Raw genomic sequence first — 25,660 nt, forward strand, 5'->3', positions numbered from 1 at the left:
AAAAATATATTTTTTACTAAATTATATGATACCATATGTTCTATTCATATAGAATCCAACAAAAATTTAATTTTACTTTTTATGATTTTTTCTTATTTACTATAATTTTTCAAAGATTCATCCAAAATAGATGGAAAAGAAAAAGAGAAAAACTACGGAGAAAAAACACCAAGGAGATCATATATCCACTTTTTTCGAGTTCAAGATAAAAAACCTAATTTTCGAGTTTAAAGTAGAAATATGAACTCGGCTTAGAGTTCAGAAAAGTAAATAAACTTTTTCCAAAACAAAAGCACTTCCCAAAGGCCCAAGGCCCAAGTGTTCTCTCCACACGTCGTCTAATCGTCTTCCCCGCCGTCCAGAGGCCGCCGCGACACGAAGCCTCCGCCCTCTGGAAACGCACGCACGCGCTCCACGTCCACGGTGGGGACCACGAAGATAAGCTTCTCTGCTCCGTCTCCGCTCCTCCCCTTCGTGACGAGCCGCATCTTCTCCCCCGCGCGCCCGACCCGCTCCGGCGAGCTAGGCATGGCCGTCCTCCTCCGCGGCACGCCCGCCGTTGCCGCCGCGACCGCGGGCCCCTCCTCTGCGCTCCTCGCCACCACCTTCCGCCGCGCCCGCGGCGGCTGCGGGCGCCTCCTGCCTGCCGCGCTGCGGCTCCGCCGCGCGTTCGGGGCCCGCGCCTCGGCGCAGCCGCTCGAGGTCTGCGCGAAGGAATCCATCACCGTCCCGGGGCGCCTGGGCGACTGTGAGCTCTCACTCTATCTCTGATTGGGTGTGTGCGCGGGCGCGGCTCCTTGTAGGCTTGTAGCAGAACTCGAGGTAGTAGCTGAACTGACAATGCAGGTTGTGCTGGCCGCTGTTTGGATTCGGGGAGTTATTCCGAGTTTAATTTTCTCGAACCGCGAACGCTAGCTTGAACGTTTCATGTTTAGAGTGATGATAGTTTTGCAAGTTTGATTTCCATGCTGCTTCATGATTCATGAGTGGTTTATGAATACACATTAACACATGTAATTGTCCTAAAACAATCTAGGATGGAGTGAAATGCGTGGTGGTAGCCTAGTAGGAGGATTTAGCTAACTAGACGGATTGGCAATCTAATTTTCATCCAGCAACTGTCTTGAAGAAAAAAAAAACATCCAGCAATATGCACTTATCCAATTTGCAATGTTGGTGTATTATTGTAATTAGTAAATGTATAAGGACTATTGTGTAAAGTGGAGAAGATAAAAGAGAAGAGAAGGGCTATGGGGAGTTTTTGCCCCAACCAGAAATTCCCCAAACTCCAACATGGTATACAGAGCTAGGGTTAGGGCTCGTCGGCGTCGGCGTTGCCGTGAGGCGTGAGGCGGGCGGCGCGGACGCCGGGGTGAAAGGGAGCTGCTACTTCTGATTCCATCGGAAGCGAGCTGCTGCTGCTGAAATTCAAGATGAGTCCACAAGAGATAGAGGACAAACTGAAGGCAAAGGTGGAGGAATTGAAGGCCTTAAGTGCTAAGAAAACAGAGATGGAATTGAGGATTCAATTTTTGAAGGCAGAGATTGAAGCTAAAGTAGAGTCATTGGAGATAAGATTGGCATAGTTCTTAAGGTGCTGCGGCGACTCGTGGCGACCTACCCCCCTCACAACGCCTAGGCGTATAAGGCGCGCGGCGAGGCGACGCCATAGACAATCCTAAATATACTATGATAGTAAAATTTAGTAGCATATACATACCTTTGTTGAGCTGTTGCACCATACATTCTTCCTTCCCAATTACTCCACTCAAGCAAGCAATAGACTAATAGAGGCATCGAGCAGAGCAATCACAGACAGCAGAGGGAACTAGGGAGCAGGGAAGGTAAACACGAGCACAAAGCAGAGGAAAGGAAAGGGAAGACCGGAGATTGGAGATGAATTACCTAGGCATTGCAGTCTAGCAAAGAGGCCGGAGATAGCAGAGGAGGCGCACGGAGGCAGGGGCCCATGCGGTCGTGTACCAGTAGAGGCGGAAGCGCGTGAAGGCCGCAAGCGTCGCCGTGGTGATGCGCTGAGCCGCGAGGGTCACAGTTGCCGCCTCGGCGAGGATCCATGCCACCACCGTGAGTTCCCTTCGTTACCTCTCTCTTCTCTGTTTCCCTCTCCTGATTAAGCCACGACTGGGCTTTTGCTGCTCGATTTCATGTCCAATTCCCGCCCACCCTCAATTTCCCGTCCGATTCCCCCCGCCCCTCGAGTTCCCGCCTGCCCTGCTCCAATTCCCGCCTGCCCTCAATTTTTCGTGCGATTCCTGCCCACCCCTCGAGTTCCCGCCTGCCCTGCTCGAGTCCCCGCGCGGCACCCATCTATGGCAACCGCCTCGTCCCCAGGACGCCCAGCGACGCCTTTCGACGCCCAGGCGGACGCCATAGGCATTCTGGCAAGGCGAGGGGGACGCCTACCACCCCGAGCACGCCTTGACCCCTAGTCGTCGCCTTAAGAACCATGAAGATTGGTGGCTTTGACTGAAAAGGGGGAATTGGAGGCTGAGGGGTTGGTGAAGAAGAGGGAGTGTGATTTTGTAAAGGTGGAGGAGATTTCTATCACCACCCCAGCTGGTCCTGCAGGTAACTTCGGTAACCGCGCCAACTACGCCCACATGGGCGAAGGTACTCAGGCGCAGGCACTTGCATCGTCATATAGGCATCACATAGAATGGGTCATAGATTCAGGAGCATCCAAGCATGTCACAGGCATGTCTAGTCCTTTCAAAACATACAATGCATATACTCATTCTGAGTCTGTTCAAATTGTTGATGGCACATTCCGACAGATTCATGGTGTAGGGTCTATAGAATGCACGCCATCTCTTAGCCTGTCATCAGTCTTGCATGTTCCATCATTTCCTGTCAATCTTCTTTCTGTAAGTTCTATCATTGATCAATTCAAGTGCACAATTACTTTTGATGAACACTCATGTGTCTTTTAGGAGAGGAGGACTGGGAGAGTGATTGGGATTGGAGTCAGGCGTGATGGGTTGTGGTTTGTCAATCATGAGGAGTTAGCATTAACAACAGCTGTTGAAGGAGATGTGAAGAAAATCTTGCTACTCCATCGTCAGTTAGGACATGTGTCTTTTGAGAGCTTGAGCAAATTACACCCAGATGCTTTTAAGAAGGTAGACAGAAGTAAGCTCCTATGCGATGCATGTGAACTTGGCAAGCATACAAGATCAGTTTACCCTAACATTGGGCTTCGTAGCTGCGAACCCTTTATGTTGATACACTCTGATGTTTGGGATCCCTGCTTAGTCACATCTGTAAGTGGATTCAAGGGATTTGTCACCTTTATTGACTGTTATACCTGTATGACCTGGATCTATATGATCAAGGGTAAGAATGAAGCTTTCCAATGCTTCCAAGATTTTCATAAGCTTGTTGCAAATCAACTTAATGCGAAGATCCGGATCATCCGCACTGATAATGGAAAGGAGTATGTGAACAATGATTTTGGGGCATACACTTCTGATCATGGGATTATACATCAAACCACTTGTCCTGGTACTCCACCACAAAATGGTGTTGCTGAGAGGAAGAATCGACATTTGTTGGAGGTTGCAAGGTGTCTAATGTTCCAGATGAATGTGCCTAAATACCTCTGGAGTGAAGTTGTGATGACAGCGGTATATTTCATCAATCGAATGCCATCTAGGATACTTGGCATGAAGTCACCTGATGAGCTCATGTTGGGATGTCGAGAGTTTAAGGTGCCTCCTAAGGTGTTTGGCTGTGTTTGTTTTGTTAGAGACCACAGGCCTTCAGTGGGAAAATTTGACCCACAAGCGGTGAAGTGTATCTTTGTTGGCTATTCATCTACACAAAAGGGATACAAGTGTTGGGATCCCTTGGAAAAAGATTGTTTATAAGTATGGATGTAACATTTTGTGAGGAAGAACCATACTACAAAGAAGTGTGATCTTGATCCATTCTTGGAGGAGTTCTCTTCAGTCACTGAGAGTGACAGTAGAGAAGGGGGGAATGAGAATGGTAAGAATAGTGATGTGCAAAATGATGATGTGACTCATGAAAAGGTGGTTGTTGGGTCAATTCCATGTCCTATAAATGAGTATGGTGGTTCTGGAGATTTAGCCAGTGAGGCTTCTGGAAGTGTGATTGTTGGTGGTGTAGAGGATGAGGCTACCAGAGGTGGTTCAGGAGATTTAGCCAGTGAGGCTTTAGGAAGTGTGATTGTTGGTGGTGCAGAGGAGGATGAGGCTTCCGGAGGTGTGAGTGGGGATCATGATGATCCAAGTATTGATGGTCAGGAGGGGATGGAGGATGGTGAAGCTGTAGTTGTTGGGACAATTCCGTGCCCCACTGGGGAGAAGGTGAATGAGAAGCAGGGGGAGAAGCAGAAGGAGAAGGTTGATGAGAAGCAGGGGGGACCCATAGTGTATTTTCGAAGGAGGAATAAGAAGCAGGGAGAACAACCACAACCCGAACAAGCTGAAGCTCAAGTCCCATATCTCTCATCGGACTCCTCTCCATTGAGCCTGCCACCCCAAACTGGTAATATTTCTCCCACCTCAGAACCTGTAGAGTAACCCCTTGCACAAAGTAGAGATCATAGAGTCAATGCTGGAAAACCTCCTGTTCGTTATGGCTATGAACATGATATTGCTAAGTATGTTTCATACTCTAGTGTCTCTCCTGCATATAGAACCTTTGTTGCATCATTACAAACAGTGCCTATTCCGAAGGATTGGAGGTGTGCTAAACAGGATCCAAAGTGGAATGATGCAATGAAAGAAGAGCTACTTGCCCTTCAAAAGAACAAAACATGGGAACTTGTTCATCTTCCAAAAGGAAAGAAGACGGTTGGTTGTAAGTGAGTATTCACGGTAAAGCAAACTCCGGAAGGAAAGGTGGATAGGTACAAAACAAGATTGGTTGCAAAGGGGTACAACCAAACATATGGAATCGATTATGATGAAACTTTTGCTCCTGTGGCAAAAATGAGCACGGTGAGGACATTGATATCATGCGCAGCTAACTTTGGTTGGCCACTTCATCAGCTAGACGTAAAGAATGCATTTCTTCATGGGGATCTGCAAGAAGAGGTATACATGAAAATTCCACCTGGGTTTGCAAATGAACAGACTCTTGGGAAGGTGTGCAAACTCAAGAAGTCACTATATGGCCTGAAACAGTCACCACGTGCATGGTTTGACAGATTCAGGCGGGCAGTGTGTGATATGGGGTACTCCCAATGCAATGGAGATCACACAGTTTTCTACAGACATCAGAGCTCTCGTATCACTATCCTGGCCGTATATATTGATGATATAGTGATCACTGGGACGATGTAGTGGAGATTAAGAAACTGAAGCGAAGGCTAGGTAGAGCCTTTGAGGTAAAGAATCTTGGACCACTTCGATACTTTCTTGGGATTGAGATTGCTAGGTCATCAAAGGGAATTATTCTCTCCCAAAGAAAGTATGTCCTTGATTTGTTGGCAGAGACAGGGATGCTTGGGTGTCGCCCATGTGGATCACCCATTGACAAGAATCACCAAACTTGTGCTGAGTTAGGTAACTCTGTGGATCGGGAGAGATATCAGAGGCTAGTTGGTCGGTTGATATATTTTTGTCATACTAGAGCTGACATTGGTTATGCAGTGTGGTGAGCAGGTATATGCATGATCCTAGAACTGGGCACCTGGAGGTGGTCTATCAAATCTTGAGATATCTGAAGGGAACCCCTGGTAAAGGGTTGTGGTTTAGAGCAAACCGCCACTTGAATCTAGAAGGGTATTGTGATGCTGATTGGGCAAGCATTAGGGATGATCGGAGATCCACATCTGGATATTGTGTATTTGTAGGTGGTAATCTTGTTTCATGAAGAAGCAAGCTGTGGTGTCTCGGTCTACTGCGGAGGCCGAACATAGAGCGATGGCCTTGACTTTGTGTGAGATGATGTGGCTGAAGAGTTTTCTGAAAGAGCTTCAGGTGTTGAAGAATGAAACTATGTTGCTTCGTTGTGACAATGCAGCAGCAATCAATATAGCAAATAATCTAGTTCAATTTGACCGAATGAAGCACGTGGAGATTGACAGGTTCTTCATCAAGGAGAAGATGGACAGTGGGGCTCTAAAGCTGGAGTATGTTAAGTCTCGTGATCAACTAGCTGATTGTCTCACAAAAGGTTTAGGTCCTAAGGATAATGAGGTTGCATGTAACAAGATGGGCATGTTGAATATCTTTAGCCCATCTTGAGAGGGAGTGTTTGTGTATTATTGTAATTAGTAAATGTATAAGGACTATTGTGTAAAGTGGAGAAGATAAAAGAGAAGAGAAGGGCTATGGGGAGTTTTTGCCCCAACCAGAAATTCCCCAAACTCCAACATGCAACAAAATGTGTTTCACTTGGTGTCCTTGTTCGAGCCATCACCTACATGACAATATAAACCATGCAAGTTCTCTGAATAATGTAGCCAACCATACCCCATTGCAAAATCCCAAGGTGTATTTTTATGATCAGTTTTCGTTTGAGAAGGTTGATTTATTTGTTTCGTCAGTGTTTGGAGCCCATGGGTGTTAATAACTTAATATTGCTGTAGTGTTTTGGGAGATGGACATGTTAAGGTGATTTTTGGATTTAGATTTCTTAATTAATTGAAATGCTGCCTCCTGTCCTGCCTTCTTTAAGTTTTCCACGACTGTATGGTGTGTTTAAGCCTTTACGGAAAAAAAATTTGGACGTTGAATTTGATACATGCTTTGGACTCTTTATGCTTAAGTTTTAATAACTTAGCATTGTGATCTGTTTTCGATAATTTTTGTTAACAGTTTACACCATCTGTTATGATTGATAAAATATAGTATGTGATGATCACACTAAGAGTGAAAGTTCTCCTGTTTTGTGTAGAAAAAAAATGCTTTATACTGGGAGTATTAACTTCAATAGATTAACTGTCCCTATCTTTTTCATAATCTACATTTGCCTGCTAACAGAAAAGGTTGGTCTGCAGTCTCTACTACATGTTTAGCTAAAGCAGGGAAATTACCAGTTGCATATTACACAACATAGTATTCAAGGCAGCACCATTTTATCATATTAATAGTGACTTCATTAATATAAGTAAATGTTTGAAAGGTCACTTTGATATTAACATCTGATTGTACTAAACTACTAATTACTAAAGAAAAGAAAAAGGTGGGCAGCATTGATATTCCCAGAATTGAAGTGTGAATCATGTTTTCATTGAAGTACCATAACTTATGGGCTATGGCTATTTCAAGTTTTTATGCTCTGATTGTTGAAACACCGTTATTCATTTCACATGTTGACGACAGGTCCGTTCACACAAAGGGTTTTGTTGACAATAGAGGAGAAGCATCTGCCATATGATCTAAAGCTAGTTGATCTATCTAATAAACCAGATTGGTACCTCTCTGAAATTTGAGACTAACCTTTCTGAATTTAGATTATTATTAGTGGATGTTTTTCGGCTTCATTGTTCGATGGCCCTGAATCACCATTCTTGTGTTGCTTTGCCAGGTTATTTGCAATCAATCCAGAAGGTAAGGTGCCTATTGTGAAGGTTGAGGACAAATGGATAGCTGATTCCGATGTTATAACAAAAGCATTAGAGGAGAAGTACCCTGAACCACCCTTGGCAACTCCAGCAGACAAAGCTTCAATGTATGTGATTTTTCCAGTGCCCTAATGAATGACCCTGTTTTACCTTCTTGTAAGGGCTCTCTGTTCAGCACTCTTGTTGTGAATGGTGAGCCATCCATGCATATTTTGTGTCCATCTCTCTCTTCTGCCCTTATCTGTTTCATTATTTTTTCAGATCATCTATGTATGAATAACCATGCAAAATATTATGTTTCATCTTCTTTGTGGTTGTCCATAATTGTGACTAATTGACCTGGACACCTTGTATATATGCATTAAATCAGTGTTTGTATTGGCACATCCTACATGATACGTTGTTTGATTTGTATCTTCGAGCTATCTACAACTTCGTTAGCTTCCTTTTCTTTTGTTAATACTTGGCAGTAATACTAGTACCGGCATCATAATTATTGTCCATAAATTTCATTGCAGAGGGTCGAAAATATTTTCCACCTTCATCGGTTTCCTCAAAAGCAAAGATCCTAGTGATGGAACAGAACAGGCACTACTTGATGAGCTGACTTCGTTTGATACTTATATGAAGGATAATGTAAGTGGGTTAGTGTCAATTGTAATGTTACATGACTGCTTCCAATTAGTACTGTGGTTTTATGAGCTGCAATATATTACCTAATGTCTATAGGCCCTTCTACTAGCCATATCCATACTCATTTCTGTCAAGGGCGTCGGATCCTAGGGTAGCTGGACCTCGGCTACGTAGTTCATAGCCGCGATCCGTCTTCTCTGGCGAGGTTATACCCCTGCGCCGCAGGCTTCGTTGAAGAGAGGAGGAAGGGTTTGGGGATAATGATCTTGCTTAACTTTCCCAGAGTCACGATTACAGAATATATGGGCATAGGCCCACAACCGAATAGAGGAGTCCCTCCTTAATTCTAGGATCTAACTGATAACAAATCTTATTTTCCTAACTAGCGACTAGAAGCCGCCGGTTCACCACTGTCACGTTCCGTGCGCGCCGCAGCCCTGCGTACGTCGCGTGCGCGCCTACGCTGGTGTATGTCTGACCGTACATCACATCTCTCCCCCCCCTCGAGGTCCAGCTCGTCCTCGAGCTGAAAGTCCGGGTAGGCCGCCCGGAAGTCATCGAGGTCTTCCCATGACGCGGATTCAGCCGGCTCGCCACGCCAGTGGACGAGGACATGGCGAACGCCTTGCGCCAAGCGAGCACGCTCGACCCGAAGAGGCTCCGGGACCACCGCACCGTGGTGGATGACAGGGAGCGCTGGAGGTGACGCCGGTGGGGGTGCCGACGAACTTCTTAAGCATGCCGACATGGAACACATCATGCAGCCGGGCGCCTTGGGGAAGCTCCAGGCGAACAGCTACCTCGTTGACGAGCTCGGAGACGCGGTATGGCCCGACGTAGCGGGGCTTCAGCTTGCCCGTAGTAGTGCGAGGCAGGGATGCAGCGGGCCGTTGTCGAATTCGAAGGAGCACCCAATCCCCGACTTGGTAGGACACTGGCCGGTGCTGGCGGTCGTAGTAGAGCTTCTGAACCGCCTGCGCCTGCTCGAGGCGATAGCGAACGTCGGCGTGGAACGCCTCGCGGGCCTCCATCTCCTGGGCCACTGCCGCCACCCTCGTCTCACCCGGTTCATACGAACGGATGGAGGGCGGGTCACGACCGTAGACCACGCGGAACGGCGTCTCGTGGAGCGACGTCTGGTAGGCCGTGTTGTAGACGTACTCAGCCCATGGCAGCCAGCGCAGCCACTGTCGGGGACGATCGCCGGTGAAGCAGCGCAGATACATGACGATGACGCGGTTGGCCGCTTCTGTCTGGCCATCAGACTGGGGGTGGAATGCCGAGGTCATATGCAGCTTCGTGCCCACGAGGCGCATGAGATCGCGCCAGAATGACGAGGTGAAGACCAGGTCGCGGTCCGACACGATCGACTGAGGGATGCCGTGGAGACAAACGATGTCGGTGAAGAAGGCCTGAGCCACAGACTCCGCGGTGTAGGGGTGCGCCAAAGGTATGAAGTGGCCGTACTTGCTGAAGCGGTCCACGACGGACAGGATGACCGTCTTGCTGTGCACCCGCGGGAGCGCCTCCACGAAGTCGATGCCGATGTCCGCCCAGACGATGGAGGGAACGGGTAGAGGCTGCAGGAGCCCCGTGGGGTGCAGGTGCTCAGACTTGTACCTCTGACAAGTTGCATAGGCCCGCACGAAGTCCTGCCCCTGCCGCCTCATGTTGGGGAAGTGGAAGTCGCGGCGGAGCCGGTGCAGAGTGCGGTGGACGCCCTCGTGGCCGTCATCATGTACCGCGGTCACGATCTCCTGCAAGAGGGGCAAAGCCGGTGGTATGTACAGGCACCCCTCGTAGGCGACCATGTCGTCGACCACCGTCCACGGTCCGGCGCGCGTGCCCGCGCGAACCTCGTCGTGGATGGCCACCAAGGCTGGATCCGTGGCTAAGGCGTGCGATGAAGTCGAAGCAGGGCGCCGAGATCGCCAGGAGGCCGCCGTCGTCGTCGTCGCGGCGGGAGAGAGCGTCGGCCACCGTGTTCAACGCGCCCGGCCTGTACTCGACAGAGAAGTCAAACCCCAAGAGCTTGCCGACCCAATGGTGCTGAGGGATCGTGGCCAAGCGCTGGTCGAGGAGGTATTTGAGGCTGTAGTGGTCCGTCTTGACGATGAAGCAACGGCCTCCAGTGCCGCACCGCCTGGACGAGACCAATCAGCTCGCGTTCATATGCGGCGAGGGCGCGGTGACGGGGAGCGACAGGCCGGCTGAAGAAGGCGACCGGGTGGCCGTCCTGAACGTGCACCGCGCCAAACCCATGCGACGAGGCGTCGCACTCGACGACGAAGACCTTGGCGAAGTCCGGCATGGCGAGTACCGGGGTGCTGGTGACCGCGGCCTTTAACGCAGTGAACGCCGCGGCCGCCGCCTCGTCCCAGGAGAACCCATTCTTCTTGAGAAGGGCTGTAAGCGGCGCGGCGACGGTGCCGTAGTTGTGGACGAATTTGCGGTAGTATCCCGCCAAGCCGAGGAAGCCGCGGACCGCCCGAGCCGAGCGCGGCGTTGGCCAGTCGAGGATGGCCTGCACCTTGGCCGGATCCATGGCCATGCCCGCCTCAGAGATGACGTGCCCCAGGTACACGACGGAGGAGACGCCGAAAGCGTACTTGCTGCGCTTGACGAAGAGCTGGTGCCGCCGCAGCTCGGATAGGACGGCGCGGAGGTGACGAAGGTGATCCGCCCAAGTCTTGTTGTATATCAAAATGTCGTCAAAAAACACAAGAACGAAACGGCGAAGGAAGGGCCGAAGTACATCGTTCATCAGCGCCTGGAACGTCGCCGGGGCATTGCAAAGCCCGAACGCCATCACCAGAAACTCGTAGAGGCCGTCGTGGGTGCGAAACGCAGTCTTGTGCACGTCCTCCGGCCGCATCCGCACCTGGTGGTACCCGGACCGTAAGTCCAGCTTGGTGAAGAGCCGCGCCCCATGGAGCTCATCGAGAAGCTCGTCGACCACGGGGATACGGAATGCGTCCTTGACGGTGAGCGCGTTCAGGGCGCGGTAGTCGACGCAGAACCTCCACGACTCGTCCGGCTTCATGACGAGGATGACCGGCGAGGAGAACGGCGAGTCGCTGCGACGGACGATGCCCTGCGCGATCATGGCCGCGCACTGTCGCTCCAGCTCATCCTTGTGGGCCGCCAGGTACCGGTACGGGCGAATGGCGACTGGTTGCGCGCCCGGCTTGAGGGTGATGCGGTGGTCGTGGGCACGCTTGGGGGGCAGCCCCGTAGGCTCGGCGAAGATGTCCCCAAAGGAGTCCAGGAGCTCGTCGAGGAGGGGCTCGCTGGCGGCCGAGGCGGCGAGGGACGGCGCGCTGGGGATCTCCAGGCCAGACCAGCAGATGGCGCGGCCCTGGTGCTGGAATGACATCCGACGCTTGGCGAGGTCCCACACGATGGGGCCCAGGGCCGCGAGCCAGCGAGTACACAGGACCACGTCATAGCCCGCCAACGGCATGACGAAGAGATCCGCCGGGAAGGAGTCGCCGCCGATGAGCAGCGGGGTGCCGCGGATGACGCCGATGCACGTGACGCGCTCGTCGTTGGTGACCTTGGCTGTGAGGCGGGGACGCTGCTGCAGTGGGAGGCCGGAGCGCTGCGCGGCCGCCTCCGATATGAAGTTATGCGTGCTGCCGGAGTCCAGGAGGGCGACGAGCGTCGCGGGGCCTAGCAAGACCTCGATCTGCATGGTGTCGGCGAAGGAAACCCCCGCGAGGGCTTGCAAGGAGAAGACCGGCGCGTCCTCCGCTTCGCCAGCCCCGGCGTCGTTCGGCAGTGCATCTCGTCATCCTCAATGCCTTCCAGGAGGAACAGCCGCTGGCAGACGCGGTTGTGTCCCCGGGAGTACTTCTCGTCGCAGTTGTAGTAGAGTCCCTTGCGACGACGCTCCTCCTGCTCCGCCTGGGTGAGGCGCTTGATCTGGCGGCCCTCGACGATGATCGTCGCGGGGGCAGCCGGCCTGGGCGCCTGCGGTGCTGGCAGGGTGAGGCGTGGGGCCGGCACAGGTAGCAGTGGCGGCCGGGGCGCAGGCTTGGTCGCCGGTGTGGAGTACTGCTCGCGCAACTCGAACTGCCGGGCCAAACTCATGGCGGCGTCCAGGGTTTGCGGGTTCTGGATGCGGAAGTCGGGGCTGAGCGGCGGCATGAGGCCCCCGGTGAACAGCTGAACACCCTGTTCTTCCAGGAGGGGACCCGCGCGGGCGAGGAGCGCCTGAAAGCGGTCCATGTAGTCCGCCACCGTTAAGGCTGTCCAGTGCGACAACGGGCGTGAGTTTGATAACTCCACCTCCCGTTCCTTCTTCTTCTCTCGGGGTGTTCAGCTGCATATGTCTTGTCCGTATTGATGGATAAGTCTTTGCTGTTGGTCTTTGTGGTCCCTTGTACCCCTGCAGCATCTTGTAGTCCTTAGCATCTTGGACTGCAGGCATCCCTTGTACCCCTGCAGCATCTTGGACTTGGACTGTAAGACAACAGTTAGTGTCCTCTCTAGGACAGCAGTTAGTGTCCTCTCTAGGATAGCAGTTAGACTAGTGTTAGACTAGCATTATTGGCTTTGTTTGCTACCCAGCAGCCTGCTGTATATATATATATATGGCCACCCCTCCGGTTGGAAGGCATGGCTTTGAGTTTGTGAATGAAGAAAAAACCCAGAAAATTGCCCCAAGTTCATTGTCATCCTCTCAGCTCAATGAGACTTAGAATTGAGCTTCTAACATCTGGTATCAGAGCCGTATTTTCCTGTAGGTTGGATATCTCTTGCTCCTCCCCTTCCCAAGCCGCTATAACAGCCCAGCCACCACCACCAGCAGCTAGCGCAGCAGCAGCTGCTGCACCAGCCGCTGCAACAGCAGCAGCAGCTCCGGCTGCCTCTTCTTCCCCGTTCCCTTCCCCCTCTCCACGCAACAGCCCCTTGGAGGCGCGCCATGTCCGACGCACCGTCTCAGCGCTCGATCGCCTCGAGCGCTCGGCGCCAGCGAGACGCCGAGCTCGCCGCGGCAGAGGAGCGCAGGCGAGCGACGGCTCAAGCCGCTGCAGCGGCGAGGGCGGCCAGGTTGGCTGCAGCGGAGCTGGCAGCGGCCAGGGCGGAGGTGGAAGCAGAGGAGGCGGAGGATGCAGCGCGTGCGGCGGAGGTCGAGGTTGAGACCTTGCGCGGCAGCCTCAGCGGCTCCATCGCCGGCGACGCCACCGCCGACGAGGACCTTGAGGAGTTGGAGAGGGAGAGAGCGCGGGAGCGGACCGAGCGGTGGGCAGCAGCCCACCCCGGCGGCGGCGGCCTGGACGGCGGCGCGCCCGGCGACTGTCCAGGGGCCCGCGGGCCCGGAGGCGGCCTGGACGGCGGTGCGCCTGGCGGTGCGCCCGGCGACGGTCCAGGGGGCCGCGCACCCGGCGGCGGAGGCCGCGCCCCTGGCGGCGGCGCGCATGGCGGAGGCGGCGCTCCTGGCTGGGGTGCGCGCGGTGGCGCCCCCGGCTACCACGGGCTCCAGGCGGTGGTCAGGGACGTCGGTCCCGGCGGTGGGTGGCCCACCCTCACCAAGACCAACTACGTCGAGTGGGCCGCAGTCATGGAGGTGAAGCTCCAGGTGCGGCACATGTGGGAGGGAGTCTGGTACGGCGACGTCGGCTACGATGAGGATCGACGGGCGCTGGATGCTCTTATCGCAGCAGCCCCGCCCGAGATGCAGTTCACGCTCCAAGAAGCGAACTGCCAAGGAGGCCTGGGACTCCATCACTGCGGCACGTATCGGCAGCGACCGCGCCCGCAAGACCACTCTTCAGGCACTTCGCAAGGAGTGGGAGAACCTGGCCTTCAAGCCAGGTGAGGATGTTGATGACTTCGCCCTCCGTCTCAACACTGCTGCAGAAGGTGGTTCAGTTCGACGACGACACCTACGACGAGGAGAGAGCCGTCGAGAAGCTCTTCCGCTGCGTCCCCGAGAGGTACAGGTAGACCGCTCGCTCGATCGAGTCTCTGCTGGACCTCTCCACCATGACGATCGAGGAGGCGATAGGTCGCCTCAAGGTCGTCGACAGCGACGAGCCACAGTCTCCCTCGGGAGGCATCTCCATCGGTGGGAAGCTCCACCTTACTCAGGAGCAGTGGGAGGCCCGGCGCGGTGACAGGAGGAGGGGGGAGCCCTCTTCCTCGACTGGTGGCCGCAAGCGCGGGAAGCCGCGAAAGGGGCGCGGAGGTGCCCAAGCCGGGGCACGAGGGCGCGCCGAGGGTGGCGCCCGCGGAGATGCTCAGGGCGGCGCCGCCGATAGGCCTAAGGCGGCACGAGACGACGCCTGCCACAACTGTGGCAGGCCCGGCCACTGGGCCAGGGACTGCCCGCAACGGAGGCGTGGGGGCCAAGCCCACGTCGCGGAGGCCCAGCCGGATGACGAGCCGGCTCTGTTCCTACTCCACGGGGACATGGAGCCGCATCCGGCGGCACCGCCTGCCACCGCTCTACTCCACCTCGACGAGCCGCGTGCCCGAGTCCTCCTCGGCAACGGCTCCGACGACGACAGGGTCGATGGCTGGTACCTCGACTCCGGCGCCACGCACCACATGACCGGGCGGCGGGAGTTCTTCTCCGACCTGGACGTCGACGTAGGTGGCTCCGTCAGGTTCGGGGACTCCTCCGCCGTGGAGATCAAGGGCGTGGGCTCCGTGATCTTCACCGCCAAGTCCGGAGAGCACCGGATGCTCACCGGAGTCTACTACATCCCGGCGCTGCGGAACTCCATCATTAGCCTTGGGCAGCTCGATGAGAGCGGCTCCCGCGTGGTGATCGACAGCGGGGTCCTCCGCATCTGGGACTACCGTCGCCCGCTTCTCGCCAGGGTGGTTCGAGGGAAGAACCGCCTCTACATCCTCCACGTCGGGGTGACCCAGCCTCTTTGTCTTGCAGCTCGCAGGGACGACGAGGCATGGCAGTGGCACGAGCGCTTTGGGCACCTCCACTTTGAGGCCCTGAAGCGGCTCGGCGCCAAGGAGATGGTGCGAGGCCTCCCATGCCTCGACCACGTGGAGCAGCTCTGCGACGTCTGCGTGTTGACGAAGCAGAAGCGGCACTCCTTCCCCCAGCAGGCGAGCTTCCGAGCCAAGGAGCGGCTCGAGCTCGTACACGGGGACTTGTGTGGTCCGGTGACACCGGTCACACCAGGAGGACGGCGCTACTTCCTGCTGCTCGTCGACGACCTCTCCCGCTTCATGTGGGTGATGATCCTCGGCAGCAAGTGAGAGGCTGCGGACGCCATCAGGCGTGCTCAGGCTGCTGCGGAGGCGGAGAGCGGCCGCAAGTTGCGCGTGCTGCACACCGACAACGGCGGCGAGTTCACGGCGGCCGAGTTCACGGCATACTGCGCGGATGAGGGCATCCAGCGCCACTACTCCGCGTCGTATAGCCCGCAGCAGAACGGCGTCGTCGAGCGGCGCAACCAGACGGTTGTGGGGATGGCCCGGGCCCTCCTTAAGCAGAGGGGGATACCGGCTGTCTTCTGGGGAGAGGCGGTGGTGACGGCCGTCTACATCCTCAACCGCTCGCCCACCAAGGCACTCGACGGCATGACGCCGTATGAGGCTTGACATGGGCGTAAGCCGGCGGTCTCCCACCTGCGGGTCTTCGGCTGCCTCGTGTTCGCCAAGGAGCTTGGCCACATCGGCAAGCTCGACGACAGGAGAACTCCGGGAGTGTTCATCGGCTACGCGGCGGGTTCGAAGGCCTACCGCATTCTCGACCCGGAGACACAGCGTGTGCGCACGGCGCGCGACGTTGTGGTCGACGAAGGGCGAGGATGGGCGTGGGACAAGGCGGTGGACGACGGCTCGGCTCCGACGTACGACGACTTCACCGTCGAGTACGTCCACTTCGAGGGAGCTGGGGGAGTAGGCAGCTCTTCTTCGCCGAGCGTGCCTACCCCGGTCCCCGAGCCTCCACCGACTTCGGCGCCCGCCACACTGGCGGCACCACGCCCTTCAGCTACGACTCCGGCTGCGCCGAGTTCCTCGGCTGCACCACCACAGCCGGCGACGCCGCGCACTCCAGTACCGATAGCCACTCCTCCGGGCACGTCTACTTCGACATCTGCTCGTGCTGAGCACAGTCCGGTGGAGTTCGCTACTCCGCTCTCTCACGACGAGGAGCGCGTCGACGCGTACCACGACGGCGAGCCGTTGCGGTACCATACGATGGAGGACCTTCTCGGTGATCAGCCGGTGCCGGGACTGGTGCCTCACGACCTGGAGGCGCAGTTGCACCTCGCGCGCGACGACGGCGAGCCTCGGTCTTTCGCAGAGCCGAGGGACACGCGGCATGGCGTGCCGCGATGCAGTCGGAGATGGACGCGGTTGAGAAGAACCGCACTTGGGAGCTTGCTGACCTCCCTCGCGGTCACCGCGCGATCACCCTTAAGTGGGTGTTCAAGCTGAAGAGGGATGAGGCCGGCACTGTCGTCAAGCACAAGGCTCGCCTGGTGGCACGAGGTTTCGTGCAGCAGGAGGGAGTCGACTTCAACGATGCCTTCGCTCCCGTGGCACGGATGGAGTCCGTGCGACTCCTTGCGCTAGCAGCCCAGGAGGGCTGGCGTGTCCATCACATGGACGTCAAGTCAGCGTTTCTCAACGGCGACTTGAAGGAGGAGATCTACGTGCACCAGCCGCCGGGGTTTGCGATCCCCGGCAAGGAGGGTAAGGTGCTACGTCTGCGCAAGGCCCTCTATGGCTTGCGGCAGGCCCCGAGGGCGTGGAACGCCAAGCTGGACTCCACGCTCAACGGGATGGGCTTCGAGCAAAGCCCGCACGAGGCGGCCATCTACCGGCGGGGCAAAGGAGGCAATGCCCTACTGGTGGGTGTCTACGTCGACGACTTGGTGATCACCGGCACCAAGGATGCGGAGGTGGCGGTGTTCAAGGAGGAGATGAAGGCCACCTTCCAGATGAGCGATCTGGGGCCTCTCTCCTTCTACCTGGGGATCGAGGTGCACCAGGACGACTCCGGGATCACACTTCGACAGACCGCCTACGCCAAGCGCGTCGTCGAGCTCGCTGGGCTAACCGACTGCAATCCAGCTCTCACTCCGATGGAGGAGAGGCTGAAGCTGAGCCGTGACAGCACGACGGAGGAGGTGGACGCTACTCAGTACCGGCGTCTTGTGGGGAGCCTCTGCTACCTCGCCCACACACGGCCGGACTTGGCGTTCTCCGTCGGCTACGTCAGTCGGTTCATGCAGCGACCGACGACGGAGCACCAGCAGGCCGTGAAGAGGATCATCCGCTATGTTGCGGGGACTCTCGACCACGGTCTCCACTACCCGAGGTGCCCTGGGGCGGCACACTTCGTCGGGTACAGCGACAGCGACCACGCCGGCGACATCGACACCAGCAAGAGTACGAGCGGGATCCTCTTCTTCCTCGGCGAGTGCCTCGTTAGCTGGCAGTCGGTCAAGCAGCAGGTGGTGGCCTTGTCCAGCTGCGAGGCCGAGTACATAGCGGCCTCCACCGCGTCGACTCAGGCGCTCTGGCTCGCTCGACTGCTTGGTGATCTACTCGGCAGAGACACTGGAGCAGTGGAGCTCAAGGTGGACAGCAAGTCCGCTCTGGCCTTGGCGAAGAACCCGTTTTCCACGAACGGAGCAAGCACATCCGGGTGAGGTATCACTTCATCCGAGACTGCTTGGAGGAAGGAAGCATCAAGGCGAGCTACATCAACACCAAGGATCAGCTTGCGGATCTGCTCACCAAGCCCCTTGGGAGGATCAAGTTCCTTGAGCATTGCTCCAAGACTGGGATGGTCCAATCTTCCCACAAGACGACGCACAAGACTTAGGGGGAGAATGATGGATAAGTCTTTACTGTTGGTCTTTGTGGTCCCTTGTACCCCTGCAGCATCTTGTAGTCCTTAGCATCTTGGACTGCAGGCATCCCTTGTACCCCTGCAGCATATTGGACTGTAGGACAGCAGTTAGTGTCCTCTCTAGGACAGCAGTTAGTGTCCTCTCTAGGACAGCAGTTAGACTAGTGTTAGACTAGCATTATTGGCTTTGTTTGCTGCCCAGCAGCCTGCTGTATATATATGTGGCCACCCCTCCCGTTGGAAGACATGTCTTTGAGTTTGTGAATGAAGAAAAAACCCAGAAAATTGCCCCAAGTTCATTGTCATCCTCTCAGCTCAATGAGAGTTAGAATTGAGCTTCTAACACGTATACCTCTCCTCAGAACGGCAAGGCTGAGCGGATGATTCGCACGACGAACGACGTCGTGCGCACCCTTCTGATCCAGGCCTCTCTGCCCCGCGCTTCTGGGCTGAGAGCCTCCACACCGCCACCTACTTGCTGAACCGTTTTCCGTCCACTGCTTCTCCTGCTCCCACTCCACACCACGCTCTTTTCGGTACCCCTCCTCGCTACGACCACCTTCGGGTCTTCGGGTGTGCGTGTTACCCTAACACCTCCGCCACCGCTTCTCACAAGCTGGCGCCCCGCTTGACTCGTTGTGTGTTCTTTGGGTACTCCCCTGACCACAAGGGGTACCGATGCTTTGACCCCACCTCTCGCCGCGTTCTGATCTCCCGACACGTCGTCTTTGACGAGTCGGATTTCCCCTACTCCACCTGCTCCACACCTTCTCCTGACACCGAGTTGGATTCACTGTTTTCGACTGACCCGGTGGTTCAGCCACCGTTACCTGTCTGTCCTTTCCCTGCAGGTTTTTCCGGTACACCGGCACCGCTTCCGGTGATCCCTGCTGCGCCGAGCGCGGCCCAGGTGCCCGCAGTCGCGCCACGCGCGGCCCCCGGACCTCCGGTCGTGCCGCGCACCGACCAGGTGTCTCCCGCTGCGCCACGCGCGGCCTCGGTGCCTTCCCCTGCACCTGCGCGGTACGCTCAGCCGGTGCAGGTGTACCGGTGTCGTTCGGCGCCGACACCGGCGTCGCCGCGGTACGCTCAGCAGGTACAGGTGTACCGGCGTCGTTCAGCGCCGACACCGGCGCCGCCTCCGGCTCCGGAGGCTCTTGCGACGCCTACACTGGAGCCGTCGTCGCCGCCGCCTCCTCTGGCTCCCTCTCGAGCTGAGCCGGCGGTGTACCACCCGCCAGTTATCCATCGGGATCCTCGGCATATCCATCCCATGGTAACTCGGCGGCTGGCGTCTCAGGCCGCGACTCTCTCCGCCACCGAGGGAGAGGCGCGGGTCTCTCCGGTACCCTCCTCTGTCCGCGACGCCTTGGCGGATCCTCACTGGCGTCGCGCGATGGAAGAAGAGTACGCGGCTCTTCTCGCCAACCAGACGTGGGATCTCGTGCCGCGTCCGTCTGGTTGCAATGTGGTGACTGGCAAGTGGATCTGGACGCATAAGCGTCGGGCTGACGGCACACTGGAGCGCTACAAGTCTCGCTGGGTTCTCCGGGGTTTCACCCAGCGGCTTGGTGTGGACTACGATGAGACCTTCAGTCCAGTGGTGAAGTCCGCTACGGTGCGCACGGTCCTCTCGCTTGCGCTCTCTCGCTCTTGGCCAGTGCACCAGCTGGATATGAAAAAAGTGTTTCTTCACGGCACTCTGTCAGAGACTGTCTACTGCTCTCAGCCAGCGGAATTTGTGGACTCGAGTCGTCCGGATATGGTCTGCCGGCTCAACAAGTCTCTATGGTCTGAAGCAGGCTCCTCGGGCTTGGTGTTCTCGGTTCGCCACGTTCTTGCTGACATTGGGGTTCACCGAGGTCAAGTCTGATACGTCTCTTCATCTACCGCCGTGGGGATGAGACTGCCTACCTGCTGCTCTATGTCGATATTGTGCTCACAGCCTCCAGTCAGCAGTTGCTTGAGCGCATTATCTCCTATCTGCAACAGGAGTTTGCTATGAAGGATTTTGGTCAGCTCCACCACTTCTTGGGCGTCACTGTTGAGCCTCGCCCGTCTGGCCTGTTCCTTCACCAGCGGCAGTATGCACTCGACATTCTGGAGCGGGCTGGGATGACTGATTGCAAGCCATGCTCCACTCCTGTCGATACTCAGGCGAAGCTGTCTGCTAATCTGGGTGATCCCGTGGCCGATCCTACTGGCTACCGGAGCTTCGCCGGTGCCTTGCAGTACCGCACCTTCACTCGGTCAGATCTCACCTATGCCGTTCAGCAGGTCTGTATTCACATGCATGATCCCCGGAAGTCTCACCTTGCTGCACTGAAGCTGCACTGAAGAGTCTCCTCCGCTACGTCCGTGGCACTGTTGGCTTCGGCTTGGTTCTTCACCGCTCTCCTACCTCTGAGCTGGTGGTCTACACCGACGCTGACTGGGCTGGCTGCCCGGACACTCGCCGCTCCACTTCCGGCTACACCGTCTTCCTGGGCGGCAACCTTGTCTCCTGGTCATCCAAGCGGCAGCCGGTTGTCTCCCGCTCCAGTGCCGAGGCGGAGTACCGGGCTGTCGCTAACGGCGTGGCGGAGGCGTCTTGGCTACGACAGCTTTTGGCGGAGCTCCACAGCCCGCTCGCCAAGAGCACGCTCGTCTACTGCGAAAACGTCAGCGCCGTGTATCTCTCCACCAACTCCATCCAGCATCAGCGGACGAAGCATGTGGAGATCGACCTACACTTTGTGCGCGACAGAGTCGCCATCGGCGATGTTCGGGTACTCTATGTCTCGACTACCTCCCAGTTTGCCGACATCTTCACTAAGGGACTACTCTCCTCGAACTTCTCGGAGTTTCGCTCCAGCCTCAACGTAGCAGGTGGCTAGTTGTGGCTGCGGGGGGGGGGGGTATTTGCCCTTTGTACTCTCTCCTTGTCCAGTCTTGAACACCACTGCGCCGGTAGTTCATACTGCGGGGGGTGTTGGCTTTCTTGTTGTCCAGTCTTGAACACTGCTGCTCCGGTAGTTCAGACTGCGGGGAGTGTTGGTGTATATGTGAGCCCGTGTATAGAGGCCCATCTAGAGACCCATGTATAGGATCTATATATCCCACCCTTCTAGGGTTTGGAGGAATACATCCATTATTCTCTCTTACAGTGAGGGCTGTGGAGAGGAAGAGGATCGTCTGAATCGTGATATCAGGTTGTCAAGGGCGTCGGATCCTAGGGTAGCTGGACCTCGGCTACGTAGTTCGTAGCCGCGATCCGTCTTCTCCGGCGAGATTATACCCCTGCGCCGCAGGCTTCGTTGAAGAGAGGAGGAAGGGTTTGGGGATAATGATCTTGCTTAACTTTCCCCGAGTCACGATTACAGAATATATGGCCATATGCCCACAACCGAATAGAGGAGTCCCTCCTTAATTCTAGGATCTAACTAATAACAAATCTTATTTTCCTAACTAGCGACTAGAAGGCGCCGGTTCACCACTGTCACGTTCCGCGCGCGCCGCAGCCCTGCGTACGTCGCGTGCGCGCCTCCGCCTGGTGTACGTCTGACCGTACATGACAATTTCAGAAACCCTTGTTCAGTGTTGCATGAATTATACCATGTGTTTGGTCACTGGCATTGAAAAAATACACTATCCATAGCCCCCTTTTTTGCTTTCTTTATTTCCTTTCCGTTTTTGGCTTATATGTGGCCATCCCTCTCGAGTCCCAACAGCTGGTGCACATTTTGACATCTGATATAAAAAAATTTCATGTCCAATGTACCTAATATACAAATTAGTTATTTCCCTTTCCCCCCTACGAAAAAGACTCAAATTTGTGACCCATGACACTAATATTGTATCATACTCTGCTGCATTACATGCTTAAATGGTTAAAGCTACAAAAATTTTCTTCTAAAATGACTTTCAAGCCATGCATATGTGAAAAATGAGAAAAGAAGTTTCATGACACCGTGGAAATGTGGTTACGTGCATGCTCAAAGTTTAAAAAAAAACTGACTACTAATCCTGAATTATTTACAACTGTATGGTTCCTTAGAATAATTAGGTCATCTAAAATGTAGTTTTGCTCTCAAATGATTGCAAAAGTTTGCACATGTTAGGCTATTTTAGATTTTAATTAACCAAATGCATCTGCTTCTCAGTTTGTTTAATATAACATCAGTTCTTATATAGATATGTTAAATTTCAAATATGGAATATTGTGATATCATTTGCAAACCATCAGTAATCAAAAGTAGAACAGCCTTAAGTTTTTGTTAATTAAGTCAATTTCAGTGTAGCAAGTTTTATCAGCTAAGATGAATTCGTTATATGTGATGTGTTGTTTACTCCACAAGAACCCCTTTTATGTGGGCTTAATGATTAGAGTATGCTTTATTATTTAATAACTTAATATTCATTTCTGTGTACTTTATCAGAAATTAACTCTGTTCTTATTCTGAGATGCTGTTTGGTCCAGGGTCCATTTATTAATGGTGGAGCAGTTTCTACTGCTGATCTCTCTCTGGGTCCTAAACTATATCACATGGAGATAGCTCTTGGTCACTACAAGAGTTGGTCTGTTCCAGATTCACTTTCACATGTAAAACAATACATGAAGGTACATTGTCATCTTTTGTGCAAGAAACTTTGTTTTCATCTTTTAGGTACTTGGTTTTCTTTAAAAATGACCTGTAACTGAGCCAGAGGTCGATCCAAGGAACATGGAACTAGGTTGCGCCTGTGACTGTAAAACAAGAACGATCTCGGCCAAAGAACCTAACCTCCTTCAGATGCCAGGGCAATTAGGTGAGAGATACGTCTAGCCCCAGACCCCCCCAACCACCACCAACAACAACAACACACACACACAAATTCATCTCGTCGTTACCAAACACTAAGGCCCCAACCAGGATTGGAGAGGCTCCATAAAGGCTATGTAAGGCCACCTTTTAAAATTGACGAGCAAAAACACAGGTGACTGGTAGGTGATTAATCAACTCTGTCTCTTGGTCACAAAGTGGACAGCGATCAGGGTGCCGCTGGCCCCGTTTAGCAAGTCGATCATTATTCCAGCACTTGTTATGTGCTACCAGCCACATGAAGAAACAGCACTTGCCTGCTGCCCAGGATTTCCAAATGCGCTTCCAGGTTTAAAAATAATAGAGCCCTGGGGAAAAAACCTTCATAGGTCGATGGAGCTGTATATTGACCAGATACGGAGAAACGCCACACATGTGTATCCTGCACATCTAGCTGCAGCACCACTTTAGCGAGGGCATCCTGTAGCTCAAGGAATTTAGCAATGACCCCCACTGAGAGTGCCCCTTGTAGCTCAGAAATCAGAAATCTATGTGTTCTCTTTGAGAGCTTCTAGAAGAGTATGTTTATTTGCTTTTCCTTTGGGCACCAGGGAAAGAGACGAGGCACACGATCCATGATCCGTGGCCCATGGAGCCATCTATCGTTCCAGAATAAAATGTTTTGGCAGCTAGATATCATTTCAATATTTCATATGGTTTACTTTATCTCTTCCATTTGTTTGACATCTTCCTAAGGAGTTTGGCCTTGGGACTCTATCCATACTGGAACATTTGAACTTTCTCTTGCAGTCAATTTTCTCAATGGATTCTTTTGTCAAAACTCGAGCTCTGCAAGAGGATGTAATTGCTGGATGGCGCCCAAAAGTCATGGGTTAAATCACATTTGTAAAGTAACAAGTTCAGGTAAACTGCGTATATATTCCTGTTGTAGAAGAAAGAACATTTGCCCGTCTAGATTTGCTTGTTTTGCTATTTTGCTTTTGTGGCAATAATGATGATTGGATGCACAGTTCATACTTATGTCGTAACTAGAAGTATGGAGGCAGGATTGTTATTGGCTATGCAACAACAACAACAACAACAACATAGCCTTTTTTTCCAAGCAAGTTGGGGTAGGCTAGAGATGAAACCCGAAAGAAATAAGTTCAAGGTTCAGGCACATTGATAGCTAGTCTCCAAGCGCTCCTATCTGTTATTGGCTATGCAAAAGTAATATTTCAATCACATGTGTAAAATACATGTAGAGAACTGTCTATAATGTCATTGAGTGGGCATTTCAGCTATTTGCTTGTACAAGGAATATTAATATCTGTTGTTGATGGTTAAGTGTACTCCAATAGTAGTTGTTCCCCTACTTAATGATGGCCTAATGACTATGTAGAGGTTTAGCCTTTGGCCTTTAATTTCTAAATTATGTTAGGCTAGAAGCTAGTGGCTGCAACTGTTGTGAACTTATTATGGGCCTCCTACCATTACCAAGCCCAGCAACCAATATATCGCCATAGTTAATACTGCTTTCCCTTTCTGCACTTTGGCGTCAGCTCAACTTATTCACATGTGGAAACTAAATAGAAGGTAATAACATCATGATGTTTAGCTTCTTTGATAATGCTGAATAGTATCAACTTTTGTAAACATCATGATGTTTACGATTAAAAAAACAACACAAATCACTGTCCATAGTTGTTAATAATGCTTGATGACCCCATCATTTGATAGACATGACCCCGGTGAGCTTTTAGTCTGGCTCCGCCCCTGCCAGACCATCATATAATATTTCGCTATTACGATCATCCAATTTTAGTTAAAGTAAGGTTTGGTTGTGCGCAAACATGTCTGCATTTAACCCCATAAGGTGTTTCTATTTTCCCAAGTCAGTTATCACAGTACTATCTTCTGTATCCTTCTCAACGGACCCTGCCAGTTGACACTCCATCTGAGCTTTGTGAATTTCTGTTGGAAAATGAGAATCTACCATTCTGCTGTTTGCAATAGAGATGTGTGATGTCAATCTTTGCTTAAATCAGTTTCACGTGATGTGCAACTGATTTTAATAGAGACATGCTGATTTGGCTAATTGGCTTGCACCAGATGGCTTATCATGTGATGTTATGTTTCTTTTGTATTAGGAGAGACGTGGCTATCAGAGGATCTAGATGCCCAGGTTCGTCGCATATGTTAAGTCTGTACATGAAAGGTGTTGGGTTTTTGTTGGAATTTTCCCAAGCGTAGCATGTAAGGTATTCATATCTGATCTCCTTTGCTTTCTCTGTCCAATAGAAAAATGTCAATAAAAATCAGAGACCTCTCATGAAATTGAGCATTATTGTCGAACTACCATTCTGTTGAACAAAGGGGAGTTGTTATATAGCTGTTTAATACACAGTGCCAACGTTTATTTAACAAACGAACATTCCAAACAATGATCCATGGTGCTGACTAACCTCTTGGTGAAATCATGAAAGACTAAACAAGCCCGTTTCATAACGTACTTGTGGCCGTTCCTTGTGATTTAAGGATGCAGTTGCAGAAACACTGAATGTTAGAGGCAAGGTTACAATCATTTGGCCCATCTTTATCCAAGGCCCCACAAAAAAGTGAGATACCTTTCCGCTGATTTCAAGCTGCAAACCTCCAAATATATTTCATCCAGTCGTTTGCGTTCACTGAAGCATCGCTGTGCGTGAAGCTGATCTGCCGCATTATTCGCTGCCGCTTCTCTTTCGCCATGTTTCAGCAGCATTTCGACACTGAACCTGCAATGATTGACCAGAACTTTGCGTTCAGCATACATGGTTTGAGGCGTGGAAGTTCCAACCGTCACGC

The 25,660-nt window shown here is 53.2% G+C and overlaps 1 protein-coding gene across 4 annotated transcripts; it reads left to right on the plus strand.

The window, feature by feature from the left end:
* The first annotated feature begins 316 nt into the window (after positions 1 to 316).
* LOC120703055 (probable glutathione S-transferase DHAR2, chloroplastic) lies at positions 317 to 25,260 on the plus strand. Of its 4 annotated transcripts, none has more exons than XR_005686740.1 (7): positions 317 to 748; positions 7,317 to 7,407; positions 7,522 to 7,665; positions 8,077 to 8,194; positions 22,492 to 22,632; positions 23,624 to 23,883; positions 24,025 to 24,193. XR_005686740.1 is itself a non-coding variant. In XM_039987063.1 (7 exons), exons 1-6 carry the CDS (start codon positions 529 to 531, stop codon positions 23,708 to 23,710), a joined length of 801 nt encoding a protein of 266 aa, XP_039842997.1. In that variant the 5' UTR covers positions 317 to 528; the 3' UTR covers positions 23,711 to 23,737; positions 24,926 to 25,260. The 4 variants fall into 4 exon arrangements, 3 of the variants coding, with proteins under 3 accessions (XP_039842997.1, XP_039842996.1, XP_039842998.1); XM_039987063.1 differs by lacking the exon at positions 24,025 to 24,193 and adding an exon at positions 24,926 to 25,260 and having other exon boundaries at positions 23,624 to 23,737; XM_039987062.1 differs by lacking the exon at positions 24,025 to 24,193 and adding an exon at positions 24,964 to 25,260 and having other exon boundaries at positions 23,624 to 23,737.
* The last annotated feature ends 400 nt before the right edge of the window (positions 25,261 to 25,660 follow it).

Source organism: Panicum virgatum, chromosome 4K (assembly GCF_016808335.1).
Source record: "Panicum virgatum strain AP13 chromosome 4K, P.virgatum_v5, whole genome shotgun sequence".
NCBI lineage: Eukaryota > Viridiplantae > Streptophyta > Magnoliopsida > Poales > Poaceae > Panicum > Panicum virgatum.